General features: G+C 42.8%; 1 protein-coding gene across 3 annotated transcripts in view; it reads right to left on the bottom strand.

Annotated features, from left to right (window-relative positions):
• Window positions 1–3,041: 3,041 nt before the first annotated feature.
• The window catches only part of CTTNBP2 (cortactin binding protein 2), a 112,172-nt gene continuing 94,261 nt past the window's right edge, over window positions 3,042–20,952 (bottom strand). The window contains exons 17-23 of one of the 3 annotated variants that reach the window (XM_028747697.2): window positions 20,186–20,364; window positions 17,498–17,703; window positions 16,250–16,435; window positions 15,395–15,455; window positions 13,914–14,046; window positions 11,997–12,101; window positions 3,042–3,703 (exon numbers count right to left, since the gene is read on the bottom strand). In XM_028747697.2, coding sequence (XP_028603530.2) covers window positions 3,692–3,703; window positions 11,997–12,101; window positions 13,914–14,046; window positions 15,395–15,455; window positions 16,250–16,435; window positions 17,498–17,703; window positions 20,186–20,364 — 882 coding nt within the window. In that variant the 3' untranslated portion in view covers window positions 3,042–3,691. Of the gene's footprint in view, window positions 3,704–3,767; window positions 5,025–11,996; window positions 12,102–13,910; window positions 14,047–15,394; window positions 15,456–16,249; window positions 16,436–17,497; window positions 17,704–20,185; window positions 20,365–20,952 lie in introns of those variants that run through there. The other 2 variants (XM_028747696.2, XM_028747698.2) reach the window with 2 other exon arrangements.

Genomic DNA, 20,952 nt, shown 5'->3' with positions numbered 1-20,952 from the left:
GAGGGAGAAACACAGAATCTATACAGCTGAAAAAAAACGCAGTGCCTTTTTATTGGATCAATTTTTTGTAGGCAAATATAGATGCAGGTTATTTTAGGCTACACAAAATTCAGTTTCATTCAGTAGCCTCGCTAAAAATAAGCTACTTTCCCACTTGACAAAGCAGATTAAGTCTGTGCAACTCAAATTGCTCACATACATTCACTGAAACACCTGGTGCAATGAATAGTGTCACTTTAAACATCTTGGAATAAATTGTAACGATATATCTCTATTTGTAAAGTTTCCAAGAATAGAAAACAGGAAAGAGGACACCTGAAGGAATTTTTATTTTTGTTTTTGCACATTTTGAAAGGGGGGAAAAGAACATTCACAGGGTCAGTCGGCTGATGACGCGATGGAGCTACCAAAAAGTGCTGCTATTGATTCTGATGGTGTTTGGTAACTCCAAAATTCTGAGGTTTTTTTTTTTCAAAAGGGAGGGGGAAATTAGCACCCTCATTTCAATTAATAGCTTCAATAAATAAATAATAAATAGTTCGATAAATAAAATAAATAGCTTCAATAAATAAATACAACCACTGGATCATCAACAGCTGGGTTGGGTATGTGCAGCTGTGCTTGGATGAATCCCACATGAAAACTTGGGAAAGTTTCCTCTAGAAACTGATTTTTACTCCCAACATTTCCCATGCAACCCTAGCTACCGAGCAAGTTGTGTAATCTAGAAGCGGGAGAAGGCAGGGGAGTCAAAGCAAAGTCAGGATCTTATTTAAAGGGAGCATTTTAATGAATCAAATGTAAGATTAGACAAATTGCACCTGAAAGGGGACGGGTAGGAATCAATAACACAGCTGGCTTAATAAGCGTGAAGCTCCTCATGAAGGCGTTTGGTGAAAATTTGCCTTGTTGTGACTCATATTTGAAACAAACAAAAAATGTAGTTTTAGAAAACAAGGACACAGAACTATCAGGAAGGGAAAATAAGTGTCTAATAATTACATTATGCTGCTCTCAGGTATATTTGGATTTCTAAAGTTTGGGAGTTTCCCTACAAGTGTGTGTTTCAGGACTTGAAGCATCTACAGATTCTGCTCTCAGTTAGTTCCTTTAAATGTATTGTCTGGAACAACCCTTGGCTATCACAACCAAACCACATGGGTACCAGAGCTTATTGGAATTAAAATGTGCATTCAAAACCTGGCAATGCACATAGGGTTAGTCTACACTGTAGATTGGAGACCATGTCAGTGTCGTGTTTAGTTACTTATGAAAAGAGTACTGTGGAGCAATTCTTAGCTGGAAAGTACTGCTAAGCAGCAGGAATTTAATGGGCACTTGCCCTTCTGTCAATAGCACTGCTGAGGACAAGATAAGAAAATGTGAAAACTGCCTTTATTCTGCCCAGTAACTGAAACAAATAGAATTGCAGAGTTGGAAGGGACCCTGACGTGCTCCTCTTGAACACTGCTGGTTAGCATTCATCCTTGCACACACACAAAAGCAGCTCATTTACTCCAGAGTCTGAAGTTTGTGTATGTTGAATTTTTATTGGGATGAGGACTTCAGGTTGAGACTTTTGCTTTTGGCTGAATAACACCAACGAGTTTAGACAAACATGGCCATTTCATTAGATTTAATTTAGGTATCAATTAAATTTAGCTGTATTTACACCTTTCCCCCTGTTTTTACACTTTGTTTTCCTGTTGTAATCATACACCACTCTGTTACTGAACTGCTCAAACCGCAATCATTATCGGTTCATTCATATACTCAAGGAAAATGTGACTTCTTTCAAAATATAATATTCTATCTAGAGATGAAATAGTTGTGTTTCAAAATACCCACAGATAAATTTCTACTTTCCTCATTGAAGGAAGGTAAAGGTAAAGAGACCCCTGACCATTAAGTCCAGCTGTGGACGACTCTGGGGTTGTGGCGCCCATCCCACTTTACTGGCTGAGGGAGCCAGCGTACAACTTCTGGATCATGTGGACAGCATGATTAAGACGCTTCTAGCGAACCAGAGCAGCGCACGGAAATGCCATTTACCTTCCCACCAGAGTGATACCTATTTATCTACTTGCACTTTGACGTGCTTTTGAACTGCTAGGTTGGCAGAAGCAGAGAGCTCACCCCATCGCGGGGATTCGAATCGCCAGCCTTCCGATCGGCAAGCCCTAGGCTCAGTCAAAATTATTTGTTATGATTGCATATTTACAGTGGATCTTAGGGATGGTGTATGGAGCATCCTCTTAGAATGAGCTATAGCCCTGTATGCACTTAATCAGGGTGGACTCCCATTGAATTCAATGGGACTGATATCTGACCAAGAAAATCATAGGGCTGGATTCCATGACTGTTTTCTGGGAAATCTTTGATTATTTAATGCTCAACATTTAAAAAACAATAACAAACATTTAAGAACTTCAAGGCTGCAATGCTACATACACGCTAACTTGAGAGTGAGTTCCACTGCAGATTTGTGAAGCAGACTTGCAAAAAAAAGAAAGAAAATCATTGCACTGTTAGTGGCCGAATAATTCCTTAAAATTCACACAGTTAATGATCACGCTGGGTTAAGTTGCTAATAACTTTTGAATCCCATTCTCAACTCAGTGTTGAGTTGAACAAAATACTAATATTTGCAAAAATATATCATACACGTTTTCTCCCTATTCTAAAACTGTATTTGACTTGTGCCAAGATTTTAGTAACAGAATTTAAAAGACAAGTGAGAAGTGGGGAAAACCAAGAATAAGAGGCCTTGTTATGGGGAGGCAATGGGAGCATAAATATATAGTCTGTGGGAAACAGAATGGGAATTCCATTGGGAATGTTGGCTAAGACCCGGGTCCTGGTTATCTTAAAGATGTGATGTAAAGCATGGAAGCAGTAGTAGGTAGGAAACGAAGTTCCAAGTTCCAGTTTTTGCAGCACATGCACACAGATAATACACATAAAACTACAAACACACACACACACACACACACACACACACACACACACACGTAAGACAGAAACAAACATATTTGCAGAAATTGCAGTACAAAAGGGTTTTATTGGCATGACAGATGAAATTCCAGGAGAACATTTAACGTAACTGCTGACTTTACTTTTACAAACTCTCTTGCAGAGATGTTGGATTGCACATCTTCATAGCGCTATCACAGCAAGTGCCTAGCAATTCACCAGCCGGCTATGTAGCCTGTTTTTCTTAAGTAATCTGTACCGATTCATTTACTGAAAGTGTCATCTCAAGACAGGGTCTTGGAACTGTGCCCAGTGTGAACACTGAAAGGGTACAGTCTTCTGCAAGCGAAAAGGATGTAGGATGGAAGAAATAGCGGTTAAAACATTATTTTAGACAGGATACACCAATGGGTCACATTGCCCAATTTATTGCTGTTGCTTTTTCTCCTGACGACCACTGCGTGCTAATCAAGTGCTGTCCTATTAAGAAAAACGATCTTTGAATGTAAAATGCCCTAAATTTCTAGCATGTGTCAAAAATGAGAAAAGTAGAGGAGTTTTTATAGCATAGCATATATAATAATAATTTACGTAATTAAATGCTTTCTTTCTTTAGTGATAAAAAGCAGCATGAGACAAATGACAACAGACTGCGTATTATGATGGCTTTGGAGTTCTTGTTTTGAACAGAAAAAACAAAGTCTGCACAAATCATCAGTCATACAGGAACCTGGAATGCAAAAGAGAAGCGACAAAGGAGTTTGAGACAAGAAATAAACCAAACTACCCAATAATATGGGCAATTGAAATATTTAATGCAGTTTATAACTGAAAGAAACTGGGGAGTATTCCCAATTCTTCCCATTATTGCCACATTCCATTCACTTTTCAGAAAGTGAACTTTTTTTTCTTTTTTGCCTTGAAAACACATGTATATTATTAGCTTTAAGCCAGTGCTGTACAGAATTGTGCAACCCAATGTATGAAATAGAACACAGGGAACTTCAGTATATATAACTATATATAAAGGTTATCATCCATATCCAATGATCCTGTTCTACAGGCAGTAGGGATATTACACACAGAATAGCATTTTAAGGTAACCCCCTGTAGGATCCCGGTATACACAGGAAACGAAAGCAGATCCACTGCTTAGTTTTTCACATAGGACCCTGTTGCATGGGAATCCCACTGCATACTAGCAGAGTGGAACTCCAGGAGAGTCTCTGATTGCAAGTGATGAGTAAACAGCAAATTGACACACTGACTTTGCTGTACAGATAGTCAGTCAATCCTTCTGAATTTGCTACCTGCATCTTAATGCAATGGAGAACACATCTCTCCACTAAGACATCACACGTGGTACTAGCTCTTTTGTACACAGATATCTCTGGATGAAGTCTCTCATTCATATATATATATATATATATATATATATATATATATATATATAGTGTGTGTGTGTGTGTGTGTGTGTGTGCCTATGCATGTATTATTTACACTCTTTGTAGTGATACCCCTGAATATAATTAAACAATAAAACGTTTTCAGATTAGAAAATCATCTGTGAAGCTCTCTCACTTTCTAAAGTTCAATTTAATATAATCTAATATTTTTTCCCCATTATAAACAGCTTATTTACACAGAAATTAAACTGTGGTCCCATAGATACAACCGAGAAAACATATTTAAAAATTATTTACACTCGTAAATAAATTTGTTCTCCAAAGGTAACTAAGATTACGCAAAGGCCGAAGGGGGGAAAAATGAATGGCAGATTGGTAGGTTTATTCGCATTTCTCAAGTTGTATTTTTGTGTGCATGTTCCAAATTTCTTCTTTCGAGTCTTTGACTGCCTCTATTTGCCTTGTATTGCTGCTGCTGCTGCTTCATTTAGTGTTCTGAGAAGACTGGCTGACTTTATTTCTGGGCACGGGAAGAAAAGATTTCACTCTGGAAACACCACTCTTGAAAGATTCAGTTTTTGACTTCGTGTTGCTGCATTGCACAGTTGGACCGCTGCTGAGAGGACACATCCCAGAATTCCCATCCTGCCGACAGAACAGCATTATATATCATCAATGATTTCACTCCTAACCGAAGCAAAAAGAATAAAGAACAAAAGGCAAAAATTGTCTGGGATCAAGAACCCTGAGCTTACACCAAGCTTCTGATGCCAGCAGTTACAGATACACTGAGGGGGTGAATGCACTGTGCTGACTATTGCAGCAGCTCTGCTTTGTGGTATGTAAGCCATGTCTTTGGATTCCAGCACCGGCCTTCCTCTGTTATTGTGCAGGGTGACCCTAGGCATTTTTACTTTGAAGTGAGGCCCTGTGTGTTCCATGGGGCTGACTTCCTAACAAGTACAGTCGTACCTTGGAAGTCGAACGGAATCCGTTCTGGAAGTCCGTTTGACTTCCAAAATGGTTTGGAAACCAAGGCACGGCTTCCGATTGGCTGCAGGAAGCTCCTGCAGCCAATCGGGAGCTGCGGCGGACGTTTGGGTTCCAAAGAACCTGAAGGAGCGTCTCCACCCCCATCGTTCAGCCCGGACACTGAGATCCAGCGCCGAGGGCCTTCTGGCGGTTCCCTCATTGCGAGAAGCGAGGTTACAGGGAACCAGGCAGAGGGCCTTCTCAGTAGTGGCGCCCGCCCTGTGGAATGCCCTCCCTTCAGATGTGAAGGAAATAAGCAGCTAACCTATCTTTAAAAGACAGCCTGAAGGCAGCCCTGTTTAGGGAAGTTTTTAATATTTAATGCTGTATTGTTTTTAACACTCGATTGGGAGCCGCCCAGAGTGGCTGGGGAAACTCAGCCAGATGGGCGGGGTATAAATAATAAATGATGATAATGATGATGATTAAAGAATGTTCGCAAACCGGAACAATCACTTCCGGGTTTGTGGCGTTTGCCACCCAAAACATTCGACTCACAAGTCGTTTGAGATCCAAGGTACAACTGTATGTTCAGAATTTAAGAGGAGCCCTCCTGATTGGTCCATTTAGTCCACCATGTTGTTTTCCCATAAACCTCTCCTTTTGCTGCTCCATAGCAGCGGCATACTGGCTCTGAACCAGAGGTTTCATCTAGCCATCAAAGGAGGGCTTTCCTCAGTTTAACGTGCCCGGGTTACATCCATATGAGGCTAGTGTGACATGCTCAACATGGGCCTGGCATAAGAAACCGTTTGGAAACATCAACTGCTGCAGCTAACGTTTTAGAACATGGGTAGGCAAACTAAGGCCCGGGGGCTGGATCTGGCCCAATCGCCTTCTAAATCCGGCCCACAGATGTTCTGGGAATCAGCATGCCTTTAATGAGTAGAATGTGTGCTTTTATTTAAAATGCATCTCTGGGTTAATTGTGGGGCATGGGAATTCGTTCATTATTATTTTTCAAAATATAGTCCGCCCCCCCCCCCAATGTCTGAAGGACAGTGGACCGGCCCCCTGCTGAAAAAGTTTGCTGACCCCTGATTTAGAATGTGTAATACCTGATTGCGTTGTTACCAAATTGTTCCTGGGCTTAATTCAAAGTGCTAGTCTTGATCTAAATGGTTTGTCAGAATAATCATTTACTCCGGTGTTAATTCTGCACAGCCAAAAGTGTGTTGAAACTGCATGAAATTGTGCTCGATTTGTAAATAAAATTGACAACGAAATATTTCTCCTTCACGATGAATCACTATGTACACAAAACTCGACCCACCTCCTTTGTTCCCCCACTTTCCCTTCTCAAAATATATACCGGCTCCTACCACTTTATGTATGAAAACAACCCTGAAAATTTCCACCGTCCAACTGTTGAGAAAGCAAACGTTTTGCATATTAAATAGTTTCCTGTGTAGAGGCTTACACGAGATTATTTTCCTCGGGCCTCAAAACGGTATGGCTGGTGGCATTTGCAGTGTGTATTTTGGGATGAAAAGAAGAGAGCCTGTGATTACAGAATGCAGCTGCCTACATGCCTTTTAAGACTAAATAGATTCTATGCCCACCACCATATCTGGACGCTTTTTTCTATTCCTACAATATCCCTGTTTCTATTTTTAAATGCATGTCTTGTCTTCTCCTATTTTCTGCTTCCCTCCCTTCCCCCACCGCATCTTACGATTCCAGAAGCTACACCAAGCAGCAAGAAGAAAGAGCCGTAGGCATATCTGGGTACAGCCACCTGCTTTCTGCAAGCCTGGTGGGTTCTCATCTGGATAACATAAAACCCGCTGATAAATGCATGACCTCTGCAGAGGAGACTGAAACCGTCTAAATGCTGCAGAGATTTCTATGCACGCTTCTGGCCAAAGTAAAATCTATCTTCCATTCCCCTCCCCCCAAATGGGGGAAAACAATGCTCAAGGTGTGGATACAGGGAAGGCAGGAAACAACATCTCACCATATTTCATACAAGGGACCCTAAGGTCCAACCCCCTGCAATGCTGGAACCATAGCTGTCAACTTTCCACTTTTCTTGCGAGGAATCCTATTTGGAATAAGGGAATTTCCCTTAAAAAAATGGGAAACGTTGACAGCTATGGCCGGAACATGCAGCTGTCCTGTACAGGGATCGAACCTGCAACCTTGGCGTTATCAGCACCATGCTCTGACCAACTATTCTTTTTTCACTTCAGTACTACCTTTTATCTAAATCAGTGAAAATCTCTACTGCAGTAGTTATATATTTGTCACAAACCATATTATAATGAGACAATTTAACAAATCTAAGTTGGAAGGCTGATCTGTACACAATACAGACCCTGTTTGTTCCCTGCTACACGGTTGCTTCTTATAACCAGCATCTGCTGGCAACTATACCACAAAGATGGGACTGATCAAGCCACTGCATTCATTTGATGCCATTTTTCACTCATGAATTCATCAAAATATACTTGCCACTGGAAATGAGCCCCCTCCCTCAAATTGAGTTTCAAAGGAAAGAAATAAGAAATGTTGTCTTTTTCTGACTTAATCAAGATGCGTGGGGCCATATATATAGCAAGCTTCAACTTTCCAAGCGTTGTGGAGGCACCTAAATGTTTTTTATATATATATATTCCCCATCAGTGACTGACTGAATCAGCAGGGTCCAATAAAACTGTGCCGACCTAAATGTGCCGACCTAAAGGCACATATATGCACATATGTATTATGATTATTTTTAAACTGAATTGCAAACATTGTTTTGAACACACGTACAGTGGTACCTCGGGTTAAGTACATAATTCGTTCTGAAGCACCACTTTAGCTAATGGGGCCTCCTGCTGCCACCGTGCCGCTGGAGCACAATTTCTGTTCTCATCCTGAAGCAAAGTTCTTAACCCGAGGTACTATTTCTGGGTTAGTGGAGTCTGTAACCTGAAGCATATGTAACCCGAGGTACCACTGTATAGAGCTAGTTGGAAGGGCCTTTGGAGATCATCCACCCCACACCCTTGCTCAGTGCAGGATCTGCAGTGCAGATGCAGCTACAGCTTTGTGGACAGATCATAATGTTGGAAGGGACGGCGAGGGTCATCTAGTCCACCCCCCAATGCAGGAATCTTTCGCCCAATGTGGGGCCTGAAGCCACGACCCTGAGGTGAAGAGTCTCATGCTCTACTGTCACTCGGTCTGCTTAAATATCTAACCCCCCCCCCTTCTCCAGGTAGCTGCCACTTTCCTACTGGTAGAAAGCATTACAGGCTGAAGTACAAACTCATCACAATTGATGTTCCCAGACAGGCCTCCATGTGATTATCTTTGTGTACATTCTGAGATGCTTTGCAGACCTTCTTCCCTTTTTCCTATTTCACATGATAAGAAGGCAACAGCCTCTTAGAACTCAGAGGAAGGGGAAAAAATCATTTTAAGCAGCTGAACATTTCTAATTGTCACTTCCAAGCAACTTCCCCCCTGGGTACCATTTTAGTCAGCCACTACCTCTGTGTTTTTGAGTTTCCATGGTAACGGCAACCATCTGGAGGGTTCATGGTCTCTGGGCCCGGTCATGAATGGCTGAAGCCAAATGGTCTCTCATCCTAGTGCTGGCTAGTCTGAGTTTCTCAATTATTTTTCCTCAGAGTGGGCTGTGTTTTGTGTAGGTTTTTTTTTTTAAGAAAAAAAAAAAACTTCTAGGGCATGGGGCTCATTTAAAATGCCAGAGAAAGTACTTCATTTTGATTATTATACCACTGAAAGGCAAGTCACGAATCGGTATGGGATAGCAACACACAAACAAGTACACACAATCCCCAGTGCTAAAGGCACATGGGTCGAGGGAGGTTTCACTCGTGTTAATAGCTCAGCAATTCACTCAGCCCACCCACCAATTCAACACAGCCCACCCGCTCCGTAGGCCTCTGTTCATATCCTTCTGAAAATGTGGCAATGGGGGAGAAGTCAAAAAGATTTATACAGTGCTGTGTTGTGCTCTTCCAATTTCTCTGTCTGCATGAGCATTCCAGGTTGACAGAGAGGTTGATTCCCGCTCTCCCTGCCCTGTGTGCTGTTCTGGGGGTTTTATGACCACTTACCCCAAGCCAATTGGGTAGTGCATGGGGCAGTGTAGAGATGGATTTAAGCACCATGGTGCAAATGGAAGTCCTTGCAAGGGGCTTCCCCTGATGATGTAAATCCCAACCCCCAATAACATGCAAGTACAGTCGTATCTTCATTTTGGAACAGCTTAATTCCCGAATGTTTTGGTTCCCGAACGCCACAAACCCAGAAGTGACTGTTCCGGTTTGTGAATTTTTTTTGGAAGCCAAACATCCGGCGGGGCTTCTGATTGGCTGCAGGAGCTTTCTGCAGCCAATCAGAAGCCGCACTGTGGTTTCTGAACGTTTTGGAAGTTGAATGGATTTCTGGAACGGATTCATTTCGACTTCCAAGGTACAGCTGTACAAGAATAGATTTAAAAATATCAGTCATATGACTACTTCCGCTGTAATCTGATATGGTATAGTCCAGACACAATTTCCCGCCTGGCCCCCTCAGCGTGAACCAGGCCTCCAGATGGTTACCAAGTATCTCTTATGGCACTCCCCTTTTGCTATAAGTAATAATAATAATTTTATTATTTATACTCTGCCCACCTGCCTGGGTACTTCTTTTTTATTCTGCCACTAAATGGTAGCCCTTTGTACTTTACTGTGGGGAAATCTTCCATTAGACCGACTGAGCAATTTCCCCCCTAAGAATTCCTGTTCAGATAAAACAGGCACACACTGTCTGTATGTTCAGGAAGGGACGGAAGACATTTTTGTTTAAACACGCTTTTCCAGCTGAAGGAAAAGGTTGTATAAACCTATCTTTTGTCGGGTTTCCGTACAGCAAGCTGTGTTACGGCATGTTTGCGAATTGCCTTGAGACTCGTGTGAAATAATATTCATAAATTAGGAAAATAAAACAACTAAATATGCTCTTTCAATGCCCACAACCTGGTTGCCAGACGTTTAAGAAACTTTGCCCCTCATCCATGGTAAAGGGAAAGGGGACCCCTGACAGTTAGGTCCAGTTGCGGACGACTCTGGGGTTGTGGCGCTCATCTTGTTTTATTGGCCGAGGGAGCCAGCATACAGCTTCCGGGTCATGTGGCCAGCATGACTAAGCTGCTTCTGGCGAACCAGAGCAGCACACGGAAATGCCGTTTACCTTCCCGCCGGAGTGGTACCTATTTGTCTACTTGCACTTTGATGTCCTTTCGAACTGCTAGGTGGGCAGGAGCTGGAACCGAGCAACAGGAGCTCACCCCGTCGCAGGGATTCAAACCGCCGACCTTCTGATCGGCAAGCCCTAGGCTCTGTGGTTTAACCCACAGCGCCACCGAGCATCAATAGGCTGGGAAACCACAAAGATTTTCAAATTGTGCAGCAGGGGAGTAAGCAACAATCTTTTGGGGTTTTCCATGGTGTATCGTTGATAGCTTACCACTTCTGCTTGTGCACTGTAGGAGAACAACAGTATGAACCTGTACACAGAAGAAAGCCCAACTGGCTTCCACAGTTCTTACTTCTAAATAAGTAAATATGGGATTGCAACCTAAAATGCTTAACTGGAGACACCATGTCCGACTGGGGCAAGGATCTATTCTCGCTGGGTCCTTTGGGCGACCCATCCCATTTTCAGGGCTCAATTTTTAATTTTTCTCCTTACTTCGGAAGATGTTTATATGAATAAAGCAAGAGACTTTGAAATCCTGTGCACACTGGAAGTTCTTCATAAATGATAAATAGCCGCAGTAAAAAGTTGCATAATTCTATCAAGCTGCACAGCGGGGGGGGGGGGGGGTTGAAGCAAGGCTGTTGCCTCCGTTGAGATGCCAGCTGCCTTTGGTTCTCCCTAGCAGCAGCCATTTCATTAGGCTTCTGGAACTATTCTCATCCTACATAGTCATTGTAATAACTGCCTGAGCTTGCCATTCTCCTTCTCCTCCCTCGCCATCCCCTTTTCCAAGTGTGTGGTGTTTTTAGATTATCATCCTGAAGGCAAGGGCTATCTTCTCTCTGATCTTGTAAGATGCTCTGGAAGCCTTTTTGGCTAAAGAGCAGGGTAAAAACACTTTAAATAAATGCATAAGTATGTATTCACTATTTCTGTAAATGACCAGGTAGCTCAACAAAAATAAAACTCTAACGCAAATACAAAAGCAAAATAGAATTTCTGGACAATGGAGTTGTCAAACACAACACTTCTTCTGATTTTTGTTTTCAAAAATCTAAAATATTTTAACATCTTCCCATGGCAACCAGTGGTCCATAGGATGATGTCCAGCCTGCATATCTGCTTCATTCTCTCCCCCCCCCGCCTTTGTGCTCATATTTCATGAGCATCAGCCTCTCTTGCCCATCTTCTGCCTGCCTCTGTCGTTCTCTGCCTTCTCTCATGGTGAAACTTCACTTCCACAAGGACAACACAATATAAAGAGCCTTGGCAATCATGCAGTGATTGTGCTCAGTATGCCCTGAATCTAACAAACAACTCTAGGCTTAGGTTACGGACATACAAGGACATCTTTATGCCACGTTATCACAACTCGTCACAAACCTGCTGTGATGCTGAAGTTTTGGCCTTTATGACGTTTGCTGAAAATACAGGATCCTTCTGAGAAGCATTAATCATCATCACCAGCTCATCCTTTGAATCTACTATCTGTATAAGGTTTGGTGAGGAAGGAGGGATGGAAAAAGTCAAGTGTTAGAAGTCAAAACAGGGATATGCCTATACCCCTCGTTAAGTCTACACTAGCTTCCCATGATCAATAGACTGATAGCGACAACAGAGATAAGATTATGAAGTCAGAGGGAAATCTCACTTGCATATACAAAAACTGATATGTTTTTAAACAATGCTCTGTGTATCATTGTTAATCTGCTTTGGTAAACCTCTTAAAGCTTGGTAATACACTCTGTAAACATATTATAAAGGTTTTCAGAGTTGAAAAGAGTGTTGCCAAGCTGCAGTCTACACACTATGTCTTCTGTGATTAGATACAACTTATGCAGCGCCACGGTACATCCAATAATGTCTACAGGACACCAACTGGACATTATTGGAGGCGGCAAGGGAACTTTCCATAGGATGATGGAACTTCTACATAATGAGTTACTCCACTATGAAATAGCGGTCTATATATATTTGTACAAATAAATAAGGGCATGCACCAAAAACTTCATGGAAAACGTGAGTTTCAAGGAGAGAGTTAATGGAAGAGAGAGGCAACAACTTGCAGCCATTTTTGAAAACAAGTTTCAGGCATAAGGGGCAGGGTGATAAAGGGAAAGGGAAGGAGATGTTCAGACAGATGATGGACCTGAACACCGGCAGGAGTATTGGGATGCAAAGGTGGCCAGGATAAGAGGATGCAAAGCCACAAGGAATTTTGAAAGTAGAGATGAGGATTTTGTGATGGACCCCAGGCTGAAAGACAGTGTAGGAATTAAGGACAGCTGTCAGGTGGTCTGAGCAATAAAACAGATGACTTGTTTGGTGGTAGAGCATTGGTATAGGGTGGGTGTAGGAAGAGGGGGGAGAAGGTTGCAGCTTTCAGAATGGGAGATGACAAGACCACAAATCAGAATATTTGCTGACAAAGCAGAAAACAACGGCTGTATTTTGACAATGTCAAAACAGGTGAAAATGAAGTGACTTGGTGGCAGTGTGGAAGAGAGGTGGCTATCCAGTGAGGTAGGTGGTGATATTCTCAATGGACCCAGAGATGCAAACCTCTAATACAGAGTATATGAGGAAAGGAAACATAGGAATGAGTTTGAGAAGGCGATGGAACATATAAGCAGCAATGTCAGAGAAGTACTTAAGAACTGAGGAATGAATGGAGGGGGATCTTGGTCTGGGATAGGGAGACAAAATTGGGTACCAGCATATAGGCAATATGAAAACCATGGGATCTGATGAAATAACCTAGGATTGGGAACAACAGATTCTAATGGAAACAGGGAACAGAGAAACGAGAGAATGGTCAGGTAGGAAGAGGCCCAGTTGAGGACAGAAACTAGGGCAAGAAGGGAATCTGGGAAGATGAGGACAAAGACCTTTGAATTTGGCCGTGAGGAAATCATCTGCTGAGGGCACTTTAAATAGAGAGCAGGAGAGGAGTTGGAGGAGAAAGAAGTGAGAATAAGCCATTTTGCAGACATTTTGAAACTGTAATTCTGCAAGTGCTCTATTTAAATCCAGACTTATTTTTTATTTATGTAATTATAAGCATTTTAAAATTTTGAAATGGAATAAATAAATGAAAAGTAGGAGTAAGCAGTCGACTGAAGGAATTTGGAGACAACACCGGGTAGAAACAGGAAAGGAAGGCACTTAGAAAGATGGATGAGTCTATGAATGTTTTCCTGAGAACGGGAGAAAATTGTGACGTGTTGGAATGAAGCATGGATGGAACCAGAGGAAATGGACAAGCTGATTACATTGTGAAGAGATGTAGACTGCAGTTACCTTGCTTATGTCAGATTCTGATTTGCTTAAACATATGCTCTGAAGCTCCTGCACAAGGTCTACTTCATCATCAGAACCAACCGATAGCCTCTGCTCCAGGTTTAACACACTTAGTGGGTCATCTTCTAGACGTCTAGAAAAACAAAACAAAAGCCAATTTAATTTATTCTACAAGCTCATTAAAAAAATCATTCTTGACACTGTTCCCTAGTAAAGGTGAGATTTTAAAATTGAGAGTTTAGGGTCTACTCAAAATATATCTGGGTTGAATATTAATTCTTTGAGTGGTTTAATTAACCTTCCTTCTACACGGGCATTTCCTTACTAATCTACAAGGGAGAAATGGCCTTTTCTAGTACAATGTGCGAGCAAGTTCACACATGCAACATTAAACGATGGCAACCATTAAACACCGCAGACAGACCTTTCATATCATCAAACATAAATGCAAGCACAATATTTTTTTAACAGAGGCATTTCAAACATTTACATAGGATTGAGTCACAATCTGTTGAAACAACAGATAATGTATATATGTAAAGTGTTCTCCCAAAGCTGCAAATCCTCTGGAGAAGTAAAACTAAACTTGACTTGAGTCTCGTTCAGTTAATCTGTGCCTTTGACCATTTGCTCAACAGTATATAGAATGGACATCAGAATTTTTAGAAAGTATCACACTGGCTTGAGGACTGCCATTCTGCAAACTAAAACAGATGGGAAGTCATTCCTGTGAACTATTCAAAAGCAAGTGTGTAGGCTGTTCTGTTTCATATAAGCCAGGAACGTTATAGAATGTTCCTGAAGACCAGGCATGTGTCCAATAGCACTCACATGCACATTGCCAGGACCAGCTCAAGACATTTTGACACCTGAGGCACCCCCCTGCCATTCAGGAAAAATGGGGTGATGGATGATCAGGAACATCAGGAACGAGGGGCAGAGGGGAGAAAGATCGACATTGGGATCTGCTGCCCTGGTGGATCCTTGCCACCTGAGGCGGTTGCCTCACCTTGCCTCATGGGTGCACCAACCCTGAACATTGCTCTCAACCACTTTTATCTTTTTAACAAAACATGTTGAGGCTACGACAACCGGCAGCAGAGAACCTGCAGTTCTGCAGCACTTGTGCTTTCTAACCTTTGTGGCATTTTGGCAGGTTGTGACTTGGCAGCTTTGTGTTTGCCATCTGCACGTGGTTTGATATTTTGGCTATGACATCCAGCCACAGTAATTTAAGGTGAATATTATTGTCTGCATATTCTCCCATTTCCTATGTAGTTGGGGGAGGGGAGGGCAATGGTGCTCCCTCATCTCACACGACAGGCTTACTGACCCCAGGGCAAACAATTATCTAAATTTCCTAGAAAACGGACCGGGACAAAGCCACATAAAAATGTACAGTACTGGGTTATTACAGAATTAAGTTATTTAATTTTATCATTGCCTAATAATTTTCCAGTCCCCCTCCGAAAGCAACTTACTTTTTTGTTAGAGAAGCCATTTTGTTCCCATTTTCCTGCAATATGTTCTTTGACTTGACACCTACACAAGACGAAGGATGAGAAGCATTGACACACACATACAGTCGGTGGGAGTAATCCATGAAGCACCAATGGTGCCAATCCTGTACAGTGGTACCTCGGGTTAAGAACTTAATTCGTTCTGGAGGTCCGTTCTTAACCTGAAACTGTTCTTAACCTGAGGTACAACTTTAGCTAATGGAGCCTCCCGCTGCTGCCGCGCCACCGCCGTGCGATTTCTGTTCTCATCCTGAAGCAAATTTCTTAACCTGAGGTACTATTTCTGGGTTATTGGAGTCTGTAACCTGAAGCGTCTTTAACCTGAAGCGTCTGTAACCCAAGGTACCACTGTACAGTCATACCTCAGGTTACAGGCGCTTCAGGTTGCGTTTTTTTGGGTTATGCACCCGCCAAAACCCAGAAGTTCCAGAATGGGTTACTTCTGGTTTTGGAGGTCAAGCATGCACAGAAGCGCTAAATTGCGCTTTGTGCATGCGCAGATGCGCCGAATCGCAACTTGTGTGTGTGCAGACGCGCTGCTACAGGTTGCGAACGCTGCGGGCTGCGAACGTGCACCCCGCACGGATCCACGTTCGCAACCCGAGCGCCCACTGTATCTGTTTTAGCAGGGTTAAAGAGAAGTTGCACTTCAGCGGTGGTGAGTGGATTATGCATATCGTTGGTAAACAACAACAACAACTCAGAAATGAAAGACCCTTGACTGAATGGTTACAGGACAGAACATTCACATTAAACAGAATTTCCTGGCCCATCTCTGCAGTTCCTACAGGGCCTTTCATTCCCATTAGCCATTACCTTCTGCATTCTCCTCTTTCCTACTCCAGGACTGGGCTGACAAGTGGCCTGATTTCTTACGAGGACTGGTGCTCACTTTTCTCCAAGCGATGCTTTCTCCTCTTTTCTTGGGGCAATTCTTGTAGTTTGACACCATAGAGAGGGGGAAGTTTCCTCCTTTGAAATCAGCAATGTACCGATCCAGCTCTGAAACATTGAGAACAAAATAAGCCGTGGTGGTGATAATTCAAGATCTGAAATATTATAATGTGATGCCAAATGCCTTTGTCTAAAAGTAAATCAGCTAAGCTTTTTTTTTAAAACCACCGTGGTTTTATGGAACTGGAAGATTTGCTGTGATTGCAAGGATGAATAAAGAGGTCGAACAATGAAATGTTATAGGTTTTTGAGACTTAATTGATTGGTTTTGTGGGCTCAGCAGTAAGCACTAGATCTGTTACAATCGTGGGCTACCTAATTGCTCAACCAGAAATAAATCACGGGCCCCAATGTAAAAATGAACTACCTTTGGTTTCACAAAGACACACACAAGCAAATGAACAGGAAGCACCAGGGACAGAAATTGTGTGTGTGATGATTGCATGAGAGAGAAAGAGAAGAGATGAATGCAAAAATAGAGATTCAGGCCCTCGTAGCCAGAAAGGAGAGAGCTGCAGTGCCTGGACCAATAAAGAGAACTATGAGCAATATACTCAAACACTTGGCCACAACAAAAATAAGAAAGAATAGAGAATTTATCTACATCTGTGCACATGTCAGACTCCTTGCAAAATAAATATATCTAGTGCTCAAACTCCGTGGGTAAGACCCATGCAATTGACCACACCTATGTGGTTGTAGCACATCAATAACAACAACAACAACAACAACAACAACAACAATAATAATAATAATAATATACCACTCTTCATCTGTAGATCTCAGGGCAGTTCACAATATAACCGTGCCAAGAGATGAACTCATTGAGAAATGTCTCCCTCAACTCTAGTTTAACATTACGTGACCAGTGATCTTCATAGTTTTGTGGTCAAGAATGAATCTTCTCCAGATCAGACAGGCAAGCAACAGCAGTTTGCTTTTGACTTGCTTAAGATATTCTGATCACTCCAAAACACATTCCTTGAAACCATGCCTGAGATGTGGTAGTTAGTGGGTGCTATCAATGTCTTCTAGCATTGCTGGGTTATAGCCTTCAGTTTGCTTCCTGGACGTTTAAGTCTAGCAATCAACCCATTTACTATTTCCCACCTGCTCTGGGAAGAGGACATCCATGCAGAACAGCTTTATTTAAGAGGATGCTGAGGGCAGCTTTCACCACAGCCTGTTGCCCTTGGCTCGGACTTTTCTTGACTGCCATCTGTCCCAGTGCGGATGGTCTTTTCAGAGAAGCTCTGGAGAGAATTGCTTCTTGAACCCGGGGAGCAATGACAGAATTCCATAACTTGGACATCCACCTTGGAGCACAGAGGGAAAAGAAATAGCACTAAGGCATGAACATTGTAGCTACAGCTTTTTTCATCCTTGTATGAGAAACTGTTGAAATTCCCTCTTCTGGTATGGGGCAATAGTTTAGAGGCAGAGTGCGTGCTTTGAGTTCGGAAGATCCTATATTCAGTCCCTTGCATGTTGGTAAAAAAATAATATCAGGTGATATAACATATCTCTTCCTCAGACCACAAAGAGCTCCTACAAATCCTGAGAAAGACACCTGGGCAGCAAACCATTGCTGTCTTGTACAGTCGTACCTTGGTTGTCGAACTTAATCCATTCTGGAAATCCGTTCGACTCCCAAAACAGTTCAAAAACCAAGGCATGGCTTCAGATTGGCTGCAGGAGCTTCCTGCACTCAAATGGAAGCCATGGAAGCAGTGTCGGATGTCTGGCTTCCAAAAAACGTTTGCAAACCGGAACACTCACTTCCGGGTTTGCGGCATTTGGGAGCCAAAACGTCTGAGTACCAAGGCGTTTGAGAACCAAGGTACAATTGTACTTGGGCTGTACAAGCACTTCCAAGAACGTGAACCTCCCTTTCCATGTGACAAGTGTGTCATGCAATCATAACCAAAGACATAAAATGTAATTTTAGCACCTGGATTTAATAGTCTAATGGAAGCCCAGTGTGTATTACTGCAGTTGTGAAGCACACAATTACTTCCCCCCACTACTGCCATTGCATGTTTTGCAACTCATTATATATTCCTGATAAGGTAAAGGTAAAGGTACCCCTGCCCGTACGGGCCAGTCTTGACAGACTCTAGTGTTGTGCGCCCATCTCACTCAAGAGGCCGGGGGCCAGCGCTGTCCGGAGACACTTCCGGGTCACGTGGCCAGCGTGACATCGCTGCTCTGGCGAGCCAGAGCCGCACACGGAAACGCTGTTTACCTTCCCGCTAGTAAGCGGTCCCTATTTATCTACTTGCACCCGGGAGTGCTTTCGAACTGCTAGGTTGGCAGGCGCTGGGACTGAGCAATGGGAGCGCACCCCGCCGTGGGGATTCGAACTGCCGACCTTTCGTTCGGCAAGCCCTAGGCGCTGAGGCTTTTACCCACAGCGCCACCCGTGTCCCGCATATTCCTGATATGTTATATCAAAAAACTAACTAACCAAAGAGTTTGCTAGCTCTAATTAAAAAAAAAGAAAAGAAAATACCCATGAGCATTTAAGAAACTTACCTACATCATAGCACCATCATGATTGTCGGAATGAAATAAAAAGTAAAAGAATAAATTCAGCATCTGTAAAGTGTGTTCTCCCTCATGGAGAGCACAGGTTGCGGGCGGGGCTGACAAGACACCTCACTGTTACTAGGCAAATGGTTTGGCCATCCTTTAAACAGGGGCGGGCTGTTACTGGGGAAATCTAGATGTTGCCATTTGTTGACTGACAGCCCTATTTGTTAAATACAATGCTCGCAGCGAGGAACTTCCTCTTTTCGCTGCTTACTTTGGATCACCCGCCCTCCCTTCCCTAATTTTAGGCTGTTTGCTTGACCTTGCTATGCCTGTCATGGGGTCGTCTGCTTTGGGGCAGGGGCCTGGTAGGAATTTTGTCCATTTTCCTGATTAGTGTGTGCCACTTGGTTTTTGCCTACTGCGTAGCAAATCGTCACAACTTCGAAGGTTTGCGGTTAGGCATTGGTCTTGGAATTGGTTGGTGGAGGGGTATGGATTCAGCTGTGCCTGCCCCTCCAAAATGCTGCTGCTGCTGCTTCAAGGGTTTTCAGTTAAAGGAACCCAGGGGCTCCCCATGCTTTTGTCCAAAACCCCCTGGCAAGGGGCTAGGGCCACGCAAGCCCCTGGGAGCATTCTGGGGAGAGATGAGGCGTGGTTCCCAGTCCCGTCTCTCTCCCCAGGTGACTTACCCTTGCTGACTTCGTGGGGGGTGCGAATGTCAGAGCTGTCCCCGTGTGGGGTCAGTTAGTGCTACCAATGCCTAAGCAACCACTCACATTGCTGTAATTTGAATAAAGTTGTGGCCAAAATTATGCCAAAAACCTTAAACAAAAATTAAGTGTCAATTGTGTTTTTCTTTGGGGGGGGGGTGTGTGTCTTGGGGACCTTGACGCGCAACCAAGTAAATGTCTACACAGTGGTGCTGCAACTTTTTTTTTTAAAAAAAAGAAAGAAGTTATTCTGCTGTGTGTTGTACATGATTGTAATTAAGCAGTACATCAGGGCTTGCCAACCTTTTGAAGCAGCAGGTACATTTTGAATTTTGAGAAAGAGCTGTGGGTGCCAGTCACAAAATGGCTGCCAAGAAGGCATGGTGTAACACAAAATTAGAGAGAGTACAGCCATGGGAGAAAGACTGGGGAACTCTATAAATTTGAATTAGTGGTGCTAAAATAGATTACAGTGATGTCCTGGAGAAGTAAGTATTTTAAGGATGTCACTGCTGCACTGTATCATTAATGAAGATTAAACGACACGACTTACTTCACTGTTGTGTGGCTGTGACCAGGCACCACCGGACAAGACAGAAAATGCTTCGGTCCAACAAGTGCTTCAGGTGCACCAAGCCGTGATAAACATGAATTGAGTTGGTGCCAGACTGCGAGAATCCAATCTATGATCTTGCACACTGGATCACACGGAGGAGGCATTTTTCCTTTGAACTGGAGAGAGAACAGATGATTGGTTTGGGACTTCTATGAAGAAGGAAAGCAACTTCACAACGCAACATGTTGCACATAAGCAGTAGGTTTCACTGAAACGAACACCTGCATGCTCATTCCTTGATAACCGCAGCATCAAGCAGTCACTGCTCGTGTGAAAAACCCACCATGGATCAAATACCACCAAGACACCTGTCCTTCTCACTTCTCATCACCATAAATACGAGTGCTTTTCGATGGAGCTTTCATGGCTGAAAGTCACTGTGTTGAGTGACCAAGCAATAAGATATCAAATGGTGTACAGGCATGTGTGAATTATTTCCAAACTCGGAAAGATGAAAACATTTCAGTTCTTTTGAAACAACACAAGCAGTGGCCTGAAACTCCAAAGCACACCTAAATGTAAATAATGTTAAGAAGATGCAAAGTCAGTAGGATGCTCCAGCTTCTAATATGAACCATAATTTTAATATTTGAAACTATGGAGGGTTTTATTTCACCCTTCCAGTGGTAGTAACATCAACTGATTTATTGAGCAAGCCCCATAATAATGGACAAGGGTTGTACACGTGTACATTTTAATGGGGC

Source organism: Podarcis muralis, chromosome 10, assembly GCF_964188315.1.
Source record: "Podarcis muralis chromosome 10, rPodMur119.hap1.1, whole genome shotgun sequence".
NCBI lineage: Eukaryota > Metazoa > Chordata > Lepidosauria > Squamata > Lacertidae > Podarcis > Podarcis muralis.
The sequence above is the reverse complement of the archived record's forward strand: the minus strand, read 5'-3'. Positions and strand labels throughout refer to the sequence as shown.